Source organism: Sapajus apella, unplaced genomic scaffold (assembly GCF_009761245.1).
Source record: "Sapajus apella isolate SASKATOON/1434 unplaced genomic scaffold, GSC_monkey_1.0 scaffold21, whole genome shotgun sequence".
Lineage (NCBI taxonomy): Eukaryota > Metazoa > Chordata > Mammalia > Primates > Cebidae > Sapajus > Sapajus apella.
Window position 1 is genome coordinate 25,641,862 of NW_022436961.1, and position 14,083 is coordinate 25,655,944.

The 14,083-nt window shown below is 50.2% G+C and overlaps 1 protein-coding gene across 2 annotated transcripts in view; it reads right to left on the reverse strand.

Moving 5' to 3' along the window:
* Nucleotides 1-3,228: 3,228 nt before the first annotated feature.
* Nucleotides 3,229-14,083, reverse strand: part of TNFRSF10B (TNF receptor superfamily member 10b) — a 30,666-nt gene continuing 19,811 nt past the window's right edge. Inside the window, exons 3-10 of one of the 2 annotated variants that reach the window (XM_032288530.1) lie at nucleotides 12,624-12,737; nucleotides 11,551-11,662; nucleotides 10,149-10,222; nucleotides 9,951-10,061; nucleotides 9,326-9,357; nucleotides 8,726-8,887; nucleotides 5,532-5,604; nucleotides 3,229-4,313 (exon numbers count right to left, since the gene is read on the reverse strand). In XM_032288530.1, the coding sequence (XP_032144421.1) occupies nucleotides 4,000-4,313; nucleotides 5,532-5,604; nucleotides 8,726-8,887; nucleotides 9,326-9,357; nucleotides 9,951-10,061; nucleotides 10,149-10,222; nucleotides 11,551-11,662; nucleotides 12,624-12,737 (992 nt within the window). In that variant the 3' untranslated portion in view covers nucleotides 3,229-3,999. Of the gene's footprint in view, nucleotides 4,314-5,531; nucleotides 5,605-8,725; nucleotides 8,888-9,325; nucleotides 9,358-9,950; nucleotides 10,223-11,550; nucleotides 11,663-12,623; nucleotides 12,738-14,083 lie in introns of both variants that reach the window. The other variant, XM_032288529.1, reaches the window with a different exon arrangement.

Genomic DNA, 14,083 nt, shown 5'->3' on the forward strand with positions numbered 1-14,083 from the left:
GGCTGCAGTAGGGGCCGGAGGTCAGGGAAAGGGGCGTGGCCCTGGTTTCTAGCAGTCTCCCTAGCGAAAATAAAGGACCTGGCCTTCTTAGTGCCGGGTGGGATAAAGGGAAGGAGAGGAGGGGGAATGGGGCAGGAGGGAGAGCCAGGTTCATCCAGAGAGGACGAGGGCGGGGCTGGAGGAATGGAGGGGGTTGAACAGTAGCTTCCAGCCCCCATGGGGCAAACGCTGGGCCACAATTGTGGCCACAAACGCTGGGCCCTTTCCGTTTTCTAATCCAAACCCAAATTTCACCACCCTTTAGGTGTAAAAGTGGAGTCCGTGGGGCTGCGGGCTCGAGCTCAGGAGTTGCCTCACCTGTGAGAGATGTTCTGGCTGAGAGAGCTTGGCTCTGGGCTGGGCTCCGGGAAAACGCTGGTTAGGCCTGGTGTTGAGCGAACCCGAAACAAAGTTAAATCCTCATCGAGAGAGAGCAGGCAGTGGGAGGACAAGCGGCTCTAGCCCTGGGGGAAGCCATGTTGTCCAGGCCCAGGATCCTCCAGGGCTGTGGCTGCCTCCCCTCCACGTGCTCCAGGGCGGCTGGCTGCGAAGCCGTGCGCGTGCTGCCCTCTACAGGCTGCTCGGCCTCCCTGCAGTTCCGCTCAGCCCGGGGCTCCAAGTGAGGCTCAGGAGCCCAGGGGCTGGGCACCAGGGAAGCAAGAGGGGAGCCCAGAGCAGCCCCACCTCCTCCCCTCTGGGCCTCCCGGGAGCCGTGGGCGAGAGGGAGAGCGGGTCCTCCAGGACAAGGAGAGTGGGAAATGGATCTCCCAGGTGCCTGCAGGGCTGGGCAACCTGGGTCCACTGATGGGATGCAGGGAATGCCAGGGCAGAGAAAGTGAAGGTGGCCCAGGGCTGCAGGAAGCCACAGGAGAGTGACCACCGGACTCCCTGAGAAACAGGCCTGGCTTACCCCTCAGGGACCCACCACCCCTTCCCTGAGAACTGTCAGAGATAGATGCAGGAGCCAGGCAGCCAGGAGAACCCTCCTGGGAGGCTGTGGGTGAACCAGGCCAGCTGTGGTGCCCCTGTCCCCAGAGGGAGGAGCAGGCAGGAGAGAGGGGAAGGAGGTATGAATTCCAGTCCCCAGGAACCTGGCTTTTTAAACTCCAGGGAGTCGGATGCAGGAAACCCCCCAAGCAGGCCACACCTGAAGGCAGAGAGGGGAGGAAGGAAGGAGTCCCAGCAGGACCAGAGCCCTGGCCTCCTGTCGCTCTGAGCTGATTCACTGAGGAGGGGAGGATGGGGCGGGAGACAAAACCACACCTCTTTTTATATAAGGTTTCATATTTAATTTGGTCATTAATTCATAAATACATAAGTATTTTGTACATAACGGGCTTCCTTGTATTGTTTAATACTCTAAAACAGGGACCTCTGACAAGGCAGAGGCATGAAAGGACACCGACCACGTGTGACACACTGCACTAAGTGGCTTCCGTGTGTCACACGCTAGTTGGCCTGGTGATAGAGCAAAACCCAACCTACCCAAACAACAAAAAACGCCAACAATTTCACGTCAGGAAACTTACTTTAAAAGAAGCTTGGCTGGGCATGGTGGTGGGCGCCTGTAATCCCAGCTGCCTGGGAGGCTGAGGCAAGAGGAACACTTGAACCCAGGGGTCAAGAGTGAGTCAACAAAATCAAAGTAAGCCAAGATCGCGCCGTTGCACTCCAGCCTGGGTGACAGAGCAAGATTTTGTCTCAAAAAAATAAAAGAATAAGCTTAGCCGGACATGGTGGCTCACACCTGTAATCCCAGCACTTTGGAAGGCCAAGGTGGGTGGATCATGAAGTCAGGAGTTCAAGACTAGCCTGGTCAACACGGTGAAACCCCATCTCTACTAAAAATACAAAAATTAGCCGGGCATGGTGTCGCACACCTGTAATCCCGGGAGGCTGAGGCAGGAGAATTGCCTGAACCCAGGAGGCAGAGGTTGCAGTGAGCTGAGATCGTGCCACTGCACTCCAGCCTGGGTGACAGAGCAAGACTCCATCTTCAAAAAAGTATACGCTTTACAAACGCTGATAAGGCTGATACTCTAGATGCTCTTCAAGGAAGGCCTCTGCAGAAGGGACAAGGGAGCTGGGACCAGACTGGCTCCCTCTGAGTTTTGCGGCTGAGCATCCTGCACCGAAGGCCCAGCAGAGGCAAAGACCAGGAGGCAGCAGCACCCTGTGCCTTCCAGAAGTGCAGGGGACAACACGTGGGATGCCAAATGGAAGTGGGAGAGGACGGAAGTGCCAAGACCAGAAAGGCCACCCCCTCCCAAAGCTCCACAGACACAACACTCTGAATGTGCCGAAATCTTCAGGGAATTCTAACTGTCCCAGTCAAACTAGTCCCAGAACAGGACAACACACAATGTCTTGAGAAGGAAATGACTAAAAACTCCTAGAATGACTACCTGCAAAAATGATCCCGCCATGACCGAAACACTATGGAGAAGGGTTTGCTGGAAAGAGGCTGAAATGGTTACTGAGGTTTTAAAACAGTAATAGAACAGGACACAGGGACAAAGCCTGAATGCGTCAGCCAGTCTCGGTCCTGTTGCCACAGTGTTTAAGAATTGATATTTCTGAGATGAGTCAGATGCTTACAGAGGGGCCAAGCTCCTCACATAGGGAACCTGTACCCTCAGATGCAGCTCAGGGGCTCAGGGCCACAGATCACCAGAAGCAAGTGGGACCGTCCACTCCTGAGTTGGCAGCGTCTTCACACCATTCCCAAGCACCTTCCACTCTTCCCTCTTGATGTCATGGCAGACATGGGAGACAGATTTTGTCCTCTCTCTCCAGAGCCCAAACAGGCTCAAGTTCACTACATTCACTGGAAATGAGATATGACATAGACCCTACTTGCGTCTGATCTAACCCATCTGCCTCCCTCCCTGCCTGTCCACAGATGGGGGTTGGGGGTGCAAAGGAGACTGGCCAGATAGGGACCAGCCACACACAGGACTTCACATGGATCCAGTTCTCCTTGGCCTCGACTCGCATGTAAACAACTACCTATAAATAATACTCATACACTTCTAGGGTTATCCAGTTCAAAAGACTGAGTTGCCAGTCACTGAATCCAAAGTACATCTGAGGGAGAACTGGAACCCAGACAGTGACATCTTACAGAGGAATTTTTCTTCTTCCCTCGTTGTATGTCTATTCATTGTACATTTGTCTAACACATTCACATAACTATGTAAACAAGTACATTTACTAAAGTTTCTTCATGTTCACAAAATAATCACATACAGAATTATAAAAGTAGAAAGGTAAGGCCAGGTGCAGGGGCTCACACCTATAATCAAAGCACTTTGGGAGTCTGAGGTGGGCGGATTGCTTGAGTCCAGGAGTTTGAGACCCCCTTAGGCAACACAGAGAGACCCCATATCTAGAAAAAATACAAAAAATTAGCTGGGCGTGGTGGTGCACGCCTGTGGTCCCAGCTATTTGGACAGCTGAGGTGGGAGAATCGCTTGAGCCTGTGGGGTCAAGGCTCTGGTGAGCCAAGATCCCGCCACTGCACTCCAGCCTGGGAGACAGTGAGACCGTCCCCAGAAAAAAGTTCATATCATACAGTATCAAGTAAAGTTGAACATAAAGAACTGCGTAGATGCTAAGGCAGATGGATTATATGATGTAACCCATGTAATAAAGCATTTGCATTAGGATAAAAAAGTGCCACAGAGAACGACATCCCAAACCAACTCTCAATACACACACACAGAATCATCCACACATTTCCATAGTGTGCTTATCATCACATTCAGCTTATAAAAAGAATTTCAAGTGCAGTGAAAAAGTTCTAGGATGTTCCATCCATGGGTGATATTGGATGGGAGAGTTTCTTCCAGTACCGGTCATGTGACAGTTTGTCCTTTCCCACTGTCTGGAGTCCAGCTTTTTCCAGAAACAAAGGCAAACCTGTTTCTAGAAGGTCTGACTTCCTGAAGGGATTCACATTCAGGAGATGGCAGAGTCTGTATCATCTTCTAGATACACGAACTTTCCAGAGCTCACCAGGCAATCCTGGATCTTCTGCTTTGCAAGTCTCTGTCCCCGCGCCTCCAAGGCATCCAGCAGGGTGTTGACAGAGGCGTCCCGCCCCGTTTTGTTGACCCACTTTCTTAGCATCTCGTACAAGATGTCCCCAGGGCCCGCGGCCTCAGCTCTCGCAATGTCGATCTCATTGCCCGCAAGGCCCAGCTCCCTCATGAACGGCACCCAGGAGTTAAAGGGCACGTTGTCTGTAAAGTGGTGGAAGCACTGCCTCAGAGCTGGGTGGAAAAAGCCACAGAGACAGCCAGGTGAGCTGGGACTCAGAAAGGACAGAGGATCCCACATCAGGCCCTGAACCAAGGTGGGGTACCTGGAGAGCCCCCTGTGCGGGTGATCCTGCCGCTCCGGTGCCCATGCACTTCCCATCCACAGAGAGCCCGCCCACACTGCCTGGCCTTCCCACACCCAAGGTACTTCAGGGAGTCAAGGTCACCAGAGAATCTGCTCTTACATAGGGCTGAGAACCCACCCGGGGAGGATGGATGGACACCACGGACGCAGAAAGCAAAGTGGGTGAGAGCCCGAGGGAGGGAGAGAGCGTGGCTGCAGCAGGAGCTCAGAGGAGGGAGGCTGCCTGGCCTGCACTTGTCATGGGAGCAGGTCCCAGGGCAGCCACTTCAGCATTTGTGGAAAGCGCAGGGCCTGGGGCAGGGGACCTCTGTTTACACCCAGCTCAGCCTCATTCCCTGAGGCTAGGGCAGAGCTAGGTGAGGGCTAGAAGACCCTGAGCAAGAATTGAACCTGGAGACAAAGCAACCTGGCCCAGATCTCGGGACCACGAGGCAGTAAACGAGACGTGTGTAGAACATGAAGCAGGCCGCCGTCCTCAGAGATAGACAGGGCCGGGAATACGGGGCGATGTTTTCTAACAGCCTTGTTTAAAGAACATAAGAAACAAGCGACATTCATTTTAATGTATGGTACTGAATATATATAAAATATAATATACAGTCAATATACAAAAATTATGAGTGAAATATTTCGCACTCTTTTTTTGTGCATGAAGTCTTTGGAATTCATATGTAGCTTACACAAGAGCTCTCCAAATTGGGCTTAGGCATATGTCAAGAGCTCCTTAGCCCACTGGGGTTAGTGGTGCCACGCAGGACAGAGCAGCCCCTCAGGAGGTCCTCGGGGCGGGGTATAGGGGCGGGTGGGCTGCATCAGGCCCTGGGCAACAAGGGAAGAGAGAGGAGCTGAACGAGGGGACGGACAGAGTCATTAGGGTCACTGATAGGGTGCAGACAGGATGAGGCAGAGTGGGGAGAAGAAGAGATGGGAGAAGACAATTTAGGGTCCAGATGGTCTACAGCACAGGAACCACTGCTTCCAGCATGGAATATTCTGGAAGAGCCCTCTCAGCTATGGGGACAGCAATTAGGACACTGTCCCTATTCCCTCCATTGCTACTGCATCTCCAGGAGCAAAACACTTACTCTCAGTGGGGTCAGCGCCATTCGCTGGAACCAGCAGCTGCCTCCTCTGAGACCCTCCAGCTTCTGCTGGTTCCTGTGACACACAGTGGGGAAGGCTGTGGTCAGAACCAGGAGTCCTGCAGTCCAGTACTGACCCCAACCACCCGCCAGCCCTGACACCTGCAGCCCCTCACTTCCGGAAAGAACATTGTTCTGAAAGTTCTGGCAACAAGACAGGGAACAAAGGGGCAAGACTCTTGGAAGGAGGCCAACACAACAGTCAATATTTTAGACAGGAGTGTATATTTTTAAAACCCCAATGTTTAAATTGTAATACTTAAAAAAGTGAGTATGTCCTGATGAATTTTTTTTTTTTAAGACAGGGTCTCGCTCTGTCTCTCAGGCTGGAGTGTAGTAGTGCGATCTTGGCTCACTGCAACCTCCACCTCTGGGTTCAAGAGATTCTCCTGCTCAGCCTCCCACGTAGCTGGGATTACAGGCACGAGCCACCAAGCCCAGCTAATTTTTGTATTTTATTTTTGTATTTTTTAGTACAGACAGGGTTTCACCATGTCGGCCAGGCTAGTCTTGAACTCTTGACCTCAGGTGATCCACCCGCTTTAGCCTACCAAAGAGCTGGGATTACAGGCGTGAGCCATCACACCCAGCCCTGATGAATGTTAAAACACAGCAGAGGCTGGACATGGTGGCTCACACCTGTAATCCCAGCACTCTGGGAGGCCGAGGTGGGAGGACTGCTTGAGCCCAAGAGTTTGAGACCAGCCTGGGCAATATAGTGAGATCCTGTCTCTAAAATAAAAAATAAAAATTAGCTGGGTATAGTGGCACAAAACCGTGGTCCTGGCTACTCAGGAGGCTGAAGCAGGAGGATCACTTGGGCTTAGGAGGTCAAGGCTACAGTGACCCATGACTGTACCACTGTACTCCAGCCTGGGTGACAGAGTGATACCTGTCTCAGAAAAGAAAGAAAAGTATCAGCAGACATCATAAAATAGAAAATGGACTTACGGGCTGGGCGCAGTGGCTCAAGCCTGTAATCCCAGCACTTTGGGAGGCCGAGGCGGGTGGATCACGAGGTCAAGAGATCGAGACCATCCTGGTCAACACGGTGAAACCCCGTCTCTACTAAAAATACAAAAAATTAGCTGGGCATGGTGGCTCGTGCCTGTAATCCCAGCTACTCAGGAGGCTGGGGCAGGAGAATTGCCTGAACCCGGGAGGCGGAGGTTGCGGTGAGCCGAGATCGCGCCATTGCACTCCAGCCTGGGTAACAAGAGCGAAACTCCATCCCAAAAAAAAAAAAAAAAAGGACTTACAAGAAGACCCAAAATGCAAAGAAACAGCTTTGATGAGGAATAAAAATAATTTATCTAAAATAAACCCCCAAATCTTGATTGAGTCATAATAAAACACTTGACTTGAAATACTGTCTTCTTTGATAATAAAACTGAATGTTGAAAGGATCTCCATCACTCCTAGAGCCATTTATTAATTTAAATTAACATTTTTTAAAGTCCAGTGATTATTTGGGGCTGGGGGGAGGTGCAGAGAAAATCTTATAATTCTAAATTTTATCTAATTCTACATTTTAAGATGTGCAAAAATGATTTTGAAAACATATTTGCTGTCTAAGATATTAAAACAGTTTTGTTTAGTGTTGTGCATGATATAATCCTTTTCATGTCAATACTGCATATACACATATGCATGGACAAAGACGGTATATGCATAAAGAGTTTTGCAAGAAATTATCCACTGTAGTTACCTGAAATAAGAAGGGCAAGAAGGCTGGGGAAAGAGAGGAGGCTCTGGAGATGATCAAGTGTTTTCATATTCTGGTGGATGTGTAGCTATGGGTGACCTGCTTTTAAAAAATGATCAGGCCAGGCATGGTGGCTTGTGCCTGTAATCCCAGCATTTTGGGAGGCCACAGAGGGTGGATTGGATGAGCTCAGGAGTTCAAGACCAGCCTAAGCAAAATGGCCAAACCCTGTCTGTACAAAAAGTACAAAATTTAGCTGGGCACAGTGGCACATGCCTATAGTCCCAGCTGCTTAGGAGGCTGAGATGGAAGGATGACGTGAGCCCAGGAGGCAGGGGTTGCAAGGAGCCAAGATCGTGCCACTGCACTCCAGCCTGGGCAATACAGCAAGATCCTGTCTCAAAAAAAAATGTTCGAAGTGATTAATAAGCATCGAGGAATTATTGGCATTGTTCATTTGATTTCTTTAAAATTTTCTTCTCTTTACTTAAAAATAAAGTCGTATAGATGCAAGGAGGAAACAGAAACAGTCTAGGTGGAAGAGATCACTGCTCACATCAACTCTTGAAATTTTCAAGAACAAGATCTAGTTAAAAAAAAGGATGAAGAGGAAGAGGAAAAAAAAAAGGAAACATCTGACATGTAGCAAAGGAGGTGGCAAAAGGGCAAAGGCAGGGGGAAAAGGAAGAACTGGTCGTTAAATGGACTTGGAAGAAGAAAACACACTCAGAATAATTCAGGGAGTTCCTCAGCTTATATTGAATCAAAAAATTCATTTCTGTTTAGATTACGTTGCTGTATGCTGAAAATTAAATCATTAAAAATAAAACACTGTGAGAAACTGGATAATCTCATCTTATGTTGGAGGGAAGGACTTTCAGTGCTTTCGTGCAATGAAAAATTAAATCTATGTACAGATTTCCCACCTACTCAGTACCGTATCAAAACTGATGGATTGAAATGAACTGGTGGTGTGCATGTGTCCAATATAAAAGCCCTCTGTGCATCAACTCGGAATCCTACTTTTTGGGAGCTACCCTACCAACTTTGAAACATGTTCAACATAATAATTTCAGAGTAAATTCAAAACTTCTGCTGTTTCAAGCAAGGACTCCCTGAGTTCCATTAGGAGCACAGGGTGGAGACCGTGCAGCCTTATTCAGTCATCAGCAAACCCTGTGACCCCCACTCTGTGCCTGTAGACCTCTAGGCTCTGGGGACACAGCAAGGACAGCACAGGAACTAAGAAGCAGATGTCCTGCAGAGTGGCACAGTCACGTCAGTGTGGCTGCTCCATCCCCTGCAGTCCCGTGTCTCCTTCAGTGTTCATTTCTCCTGGGCCAGGAGAGCTAAGGCACTGCCTTCTCCCACTGTCTACAAAATCCCAAGTGAGCAGCAGGCCAGGAAACAGAATGCCCTGTTCTCCACTCACCAGCAGATGCTCTGGCTCCCCTGGAGGCAACATGTTGTCACCTGCCACCGCTGGCTCCTGGACTTCCATTTCCTGCTCAGGGTCCTGGATGGGCTGCAAGATACTCATGGATTCGTTGCGGACATTGTCCTCAGTCCCAGGCCCTCCTCGGGCATGTGAGCTCTGGAAAAAGACATTGGGAAGGCAAAGAGCCGACTCAGGAGTTCACACCCAGGGCACGCTGCAGGGTCCCCAGAATGCTACTGAACCTGCCATCCCTACCCACTCCCAATGAGGTCACCCCAGGCAGCCCAGACTCAACACATCCAGGACCCACTGCTGAGGCCAGGCCCCTGATGCTGTGCTCAGGCAGACACCCCATCTCCAGGGTGCAGGCTGTGGGGTGAGGGTGTCACCGAGGCTGCAGCAGGGCTCACCAGCCTGTGTGGTGCTCAAAACAGCAACAGCCATGTGTCCCCCACAGTCAGCCCAGGGCCTCCAGGCCACTTCAGAGAGTCAGGACAGCCATGAGAATAAGAGGGACCTGCCCACCCAGGTTTTGCTATCCCAGGAAACAGTTCCTGAGCCTCTGAGCCCCAGCTCCTGAAGAAACCAACTCACTCTGTCTACATGCTCAAGGTTCCGGCCACGACCTGGAAGAGAAGGAGTCTCCTTAACGGCTGGGGCAGGGCCCATGCAGCACCTCCCTCCCAGAGGGCAGTGGGCTTGCAGGGGCGGGCAGTGGGCTTGCAGGGGCAGGCTGGGGGCTGGACCCTGGACAAGGAACCCCGAGCCTGGGGACAGGAATGGGACTTTGCAACTCAGAGACACCCTGAGGAAGGGTGATGAGAAGGGGAATTAGAGTAAAAATAAACACATGGAAAATCTCTGGGTCTGCTATGACCAAGGTTGAATAAATCCTCCAACCACATCTCATCCTGACCCTGGTCACCCAGTTGAGGAGCCGACTGCCCCCTGCCTGGCTGGGCCTGAATATGGGAGGAACTGGCCTTGCCCTCCTGGACCTGGCTGGCAGATGAGGGGACCCCCGGCCCTGGGAGAGGGACTGATGAGACCAGGGTCCTGGGCGGTGCATGGGATGTGGGGATGGGGCAATCACAAGGAGGAACAACCAGGCCGGAGACACTTGGACTTGGGGCAGGAGTGGGTGTTTCTGTCTGTGGGAACAGAGCGGGAGGAGGCAGGGCAGAGAGGGCCCAGCGCCCCGCCCTCAGCCAGCACCTACCTGAGCCGATGCCTTTCAGGTAAGGAAGGACTTTCTTCCACAGTGAAGTCTTCCAAATAAGCGCAGCCACAACCAGGAATATGGCTGGAACTGTAATCCCTATGATGATGCCTGAGAGGGAACAGGGAGAGGCAGGAGTCCCCATGCTAGAGGTCACTGTCTCCTCTGCAGCTGGGGTGCCTCCATTGGGCTTTGTACCTGATTCTTTGTGGACACACTTGATGTCACTCCAGGGCGTACAATTACTGACCAGGACCATCCCACTGGGGCACCTGGGTACAAACAGGAAGGAAGAGGGGGGACTCTTGAAGGAAAGCTAGCCAGGTGAGATGAAAGAGGAGCTACCCTCCCTGCCCAATGTCCCTGAGAAGGCATGAGGGGAAGGACAGGCTCCTCATGTCTGCAGGGCCCCTCCATGCTGCCTGGTTGAGGCTGGGGAAGGGTCTGAGCATGCACACTTCAGCCCCTCGGCCTCCCTGCTCTGGGGTCAGAGCTGCAGCTCCAGGAGCCTTCTGTGCTGGGCACACACTGAGCTTCCCTGGGCTGCAGGGGAGGCCTGCGTTAGGAGGAGCCACACTCCAGGGGAAAATCACAAGCCCATGTGGTCACAAGCAGAGCCTCATCCTCCAGCCAACCACAAAGGTGAGCTCTTGCCCCCACCTGTCTGCCCATTCCTCCCAGTCACAGCAAATACTAGGGGGCCAGGGAACAGCACATTACTCTTGGCTCCTAAAACCCAAATAGGGAAAAGACAGGTCTTATTGAGGGATCAGGGGCCAGGGGTGAGGCCGGCTGGGTGGGCTCAACTCTTCATGGGAACTTAAGGGAGCTCTACCCATGGCCTGATTGCGACTTTTGTGGGCTGCAGGCACTTTTGTCTTTATGGGTCCCTGCCTGCATAAAAAATATTAAAAATTACATTTTAGTACTGAATTGCTATAAAGATGAATATAAGCCTGGCAGCATTCTACTTATTCTTCTCATTTCAAAAGAAATTAAATCATGCCGGGCGCGGTGGCTCATGCCTGTAATCCCAGCACTTTGGGAGGCTGAGGCTGGCAGATCACGAGGTCAGGAATTCGAGACCAGCCTGACTAACACAGTGTAAACCCCGTCTGTACTAAAAATACAAAAATTAGCCGGGTGTGGTGGTGCATGCCTATAATCCCAGCTACTCGGAGGCTGAGGCAGGATAATCACTTGAACCTGGGAGGCAAAGACTGCAATTAGCCGAGATCGCACCACTGCACTCCAGCCTGGGTGACAGAGCAAGACTCCATCTCAACAACAACAACAAAAAAAGAAATGAAATAATTTCATGGGCCCCTAAAAGTATCATGGGCCCTAAGTCATGGCCTTCTGTGGGCAGTGAGCAAGTCAGCCTAGCCAAGGGGACTCATGCTGGGGAGGGGTGGGAAAGGGCTGCTGTGGGGGGCAGGGGTGGGGACAGGCAGAGGGACCAGGAGGGGCAGCTGCAGACTCAAGGATGCCCCATGGGGGTGGAGGCTCCATGGGGCCAGGGAGAGATGGGGGTACAAGGAGATTTGAGTCTTCTTGGGGTTCCATGGAGCTGCCGGGAGCCCCGTGGCTGCCGTCTCACCCTGGGCTGCACTTCCGGCATATCTCAGGGGAATCTTCTTCCTGGAAGGTGCCTTCTTCGCAGTGACACACTGTGTCTGTCACCGTGGTGCAGGATCTCACCTCCACTTTACCTAACAATAGAGCAGAACGTTTTGGGAATGCGTTTTCCTGATGTGTCCCTCGACCCTTCCTCCTCACCCCAAGACCCTCCCACTCAGTTCAGTTCAGTTCACCAAGGAGTTCTGAGGGCCAGTTTCTGCACCAGCACATTCAGGGCTCATACTGACACCCACCCTTCAGCTGTCACCAACACTTGGAGTCATATAAAAGGACCACGATTCATTATTGATTACATCAGATTAGAGGAAAGCATCGTTTAGATTGCATGGTCAGTAGCAAGGGAGGCGCAGGGGCATCGCCTCACAGACTCTGCAAGGAGAGGAGCCCTTGGGTGATTTCCCCAAAGCCCAGCCTTGCTGGGGAGCCGGAAGGGGACTGAGAACCTGCCAGGAGCACAGAGCCCGGGCCAGAGAGCCTGGCCCTGGAGCAGACCCGTGCCACCACTGACACCCAGACTTTTCCACTCAGCCAAGCCTTCTCTGTGTTGTAATCATGCCCCCACCCCCTTGCAGTTGATAGTTTAAAAGATTTCCTTACCATGTAGCATACATTATACAAATAATTTCTGTTTTATTATTATTATTGAGACAGTCTCAGCTCGCGCAACCTCAACCTCCTGGACTCAAACTAACCTCCTGCCTCAGCTTCCTGAGTAGCTGAGATGACAGGCAAACGCCACCACACCTGGCTAATGTTTATATTTTCGTAGAGACGTGGTTTCTCATGTTGCCCAGGATGGTTTCGAACTCCTGGGCTCAAGCAATGCCTCCCAAAGTGTTGAGATTACAGGCATGAGCCGCTGTGCCTGGCCTGTTTTATTTATTAAAAGACTCCAAGACAAAACCATAGAACAAGGTATGATGAAGACCAAGGTGGGCCAGAATCTAGGTCTCCTTGATCCCATTTTAGCTACAGCTTTTATGTCATCACCCTGCATTCCACCTTTAGGCATGGGGTCCATATGTTCTATACCTGAATCACACTTTGTACAGCGAAAGCAGAAAAGGAGGTGATTCCAGTGAGTGGTATAGCCCTGTCCATTTTGGCAGGAGATACAACCTCTACCATCTTCTGAGATATGGTATCCTGGGAGGGAAGAGAAAAGCTGGTGAGTGAAATATCACAGGATTCCCAGTAGCTGGCAGTGGTGGCTGGGGGACTCCTCTTTCAGGCATGAGTAGAATCCAAACAGGGAAATCTCTACCTAGCTTGGTCAGCTCATCAATTCTGCATTTACACACCTTAGACCAGCACTGCCAAAATAAATATAAGCCACACATTTATTTATTTATTCAGACAGGGTATTGTGCTATAGCCCAGGCTAGAGGGCAGTGATCTCAGCTCACTGTTCCCCCCACCACGAGTAGCTGGGAATACAGGTGCACATCACCATGCTGGGTTAATTTTTTTGTACTTTTTTTTTTGTAGAGATGAGGTTTCACCATGTTGCCTAGGCTGGTCTCAAACTCCTGGGCTCAAGTGATTCACTCTCCTTGGACTCCCAAGGTGCTGGGAATACAGGTGTGAGCCACTGTGCCCAGCACACATATGAAATTTAAATTTACACTCGCCACATTAAAAGAAAGTGAGAAGGGGTGAAATTAATTTTAATAATGCATTTTAATTAATGTACTCCAGATAATATCACTTAAATATGTAATCCATGTAAAACATTGAGATATTTGACAGCATGTTTTCATAGTATGTCTTCAAATCCTGCGTATATTTCAACTGATGGCACATCTCAATTTGCAGTAGCATATTTCAAGTGATTAGCAATCGCATGGGCCTAGGGACTATTATATTGGACAGTGCCATCTTAGACCTTGGAAATGCACAGAAGAATGTCCTAATAGCTGTTCTGAATGAGCTCCCCACCAGTGGAAGATACAACCAGGAGCAGAAGTCATACAACAATGAGGAAACCCTTCAAAATTAAAGCTCACATCATCAGCCATGGGAAGAAAATGGGAAGAAAAAGGGTCCTATCTCTATAGGGTCAAACAGTGATCCAAAAGGGGCACTAAAGCTACCCTGGAATGAAGATGTGTTTCAAAATTGGAAAGTGTGAGTTCCCCCAACTTTGCTTTTCTTTTACAAGATTGTTTTTGGTCACTGGGTCCTTTTTAATTCCATATGACTTTGAATATAAGTTCTTCCATTTTTAAAATAACACCACTGGAGTTTTAATAGGGATTGCATCGAATCTGTACATGGCATTGGTAATGTAACGCTATTTTGATCTATGAACATGGAATAGCTTACTGTTTATTTTGGTTTTCTTTAAGTTCTTACAGCAACGTTTGATAGTTTTCAATGTAAAAGTTTTGCAGTAGCAAAGAACAATCCAAGCAAGAAATTAAGAAAACAATTTCATTGACAATGACATAAAAATGAATAAAACATTTAGGAATAAATTTAACAAAGAGGTG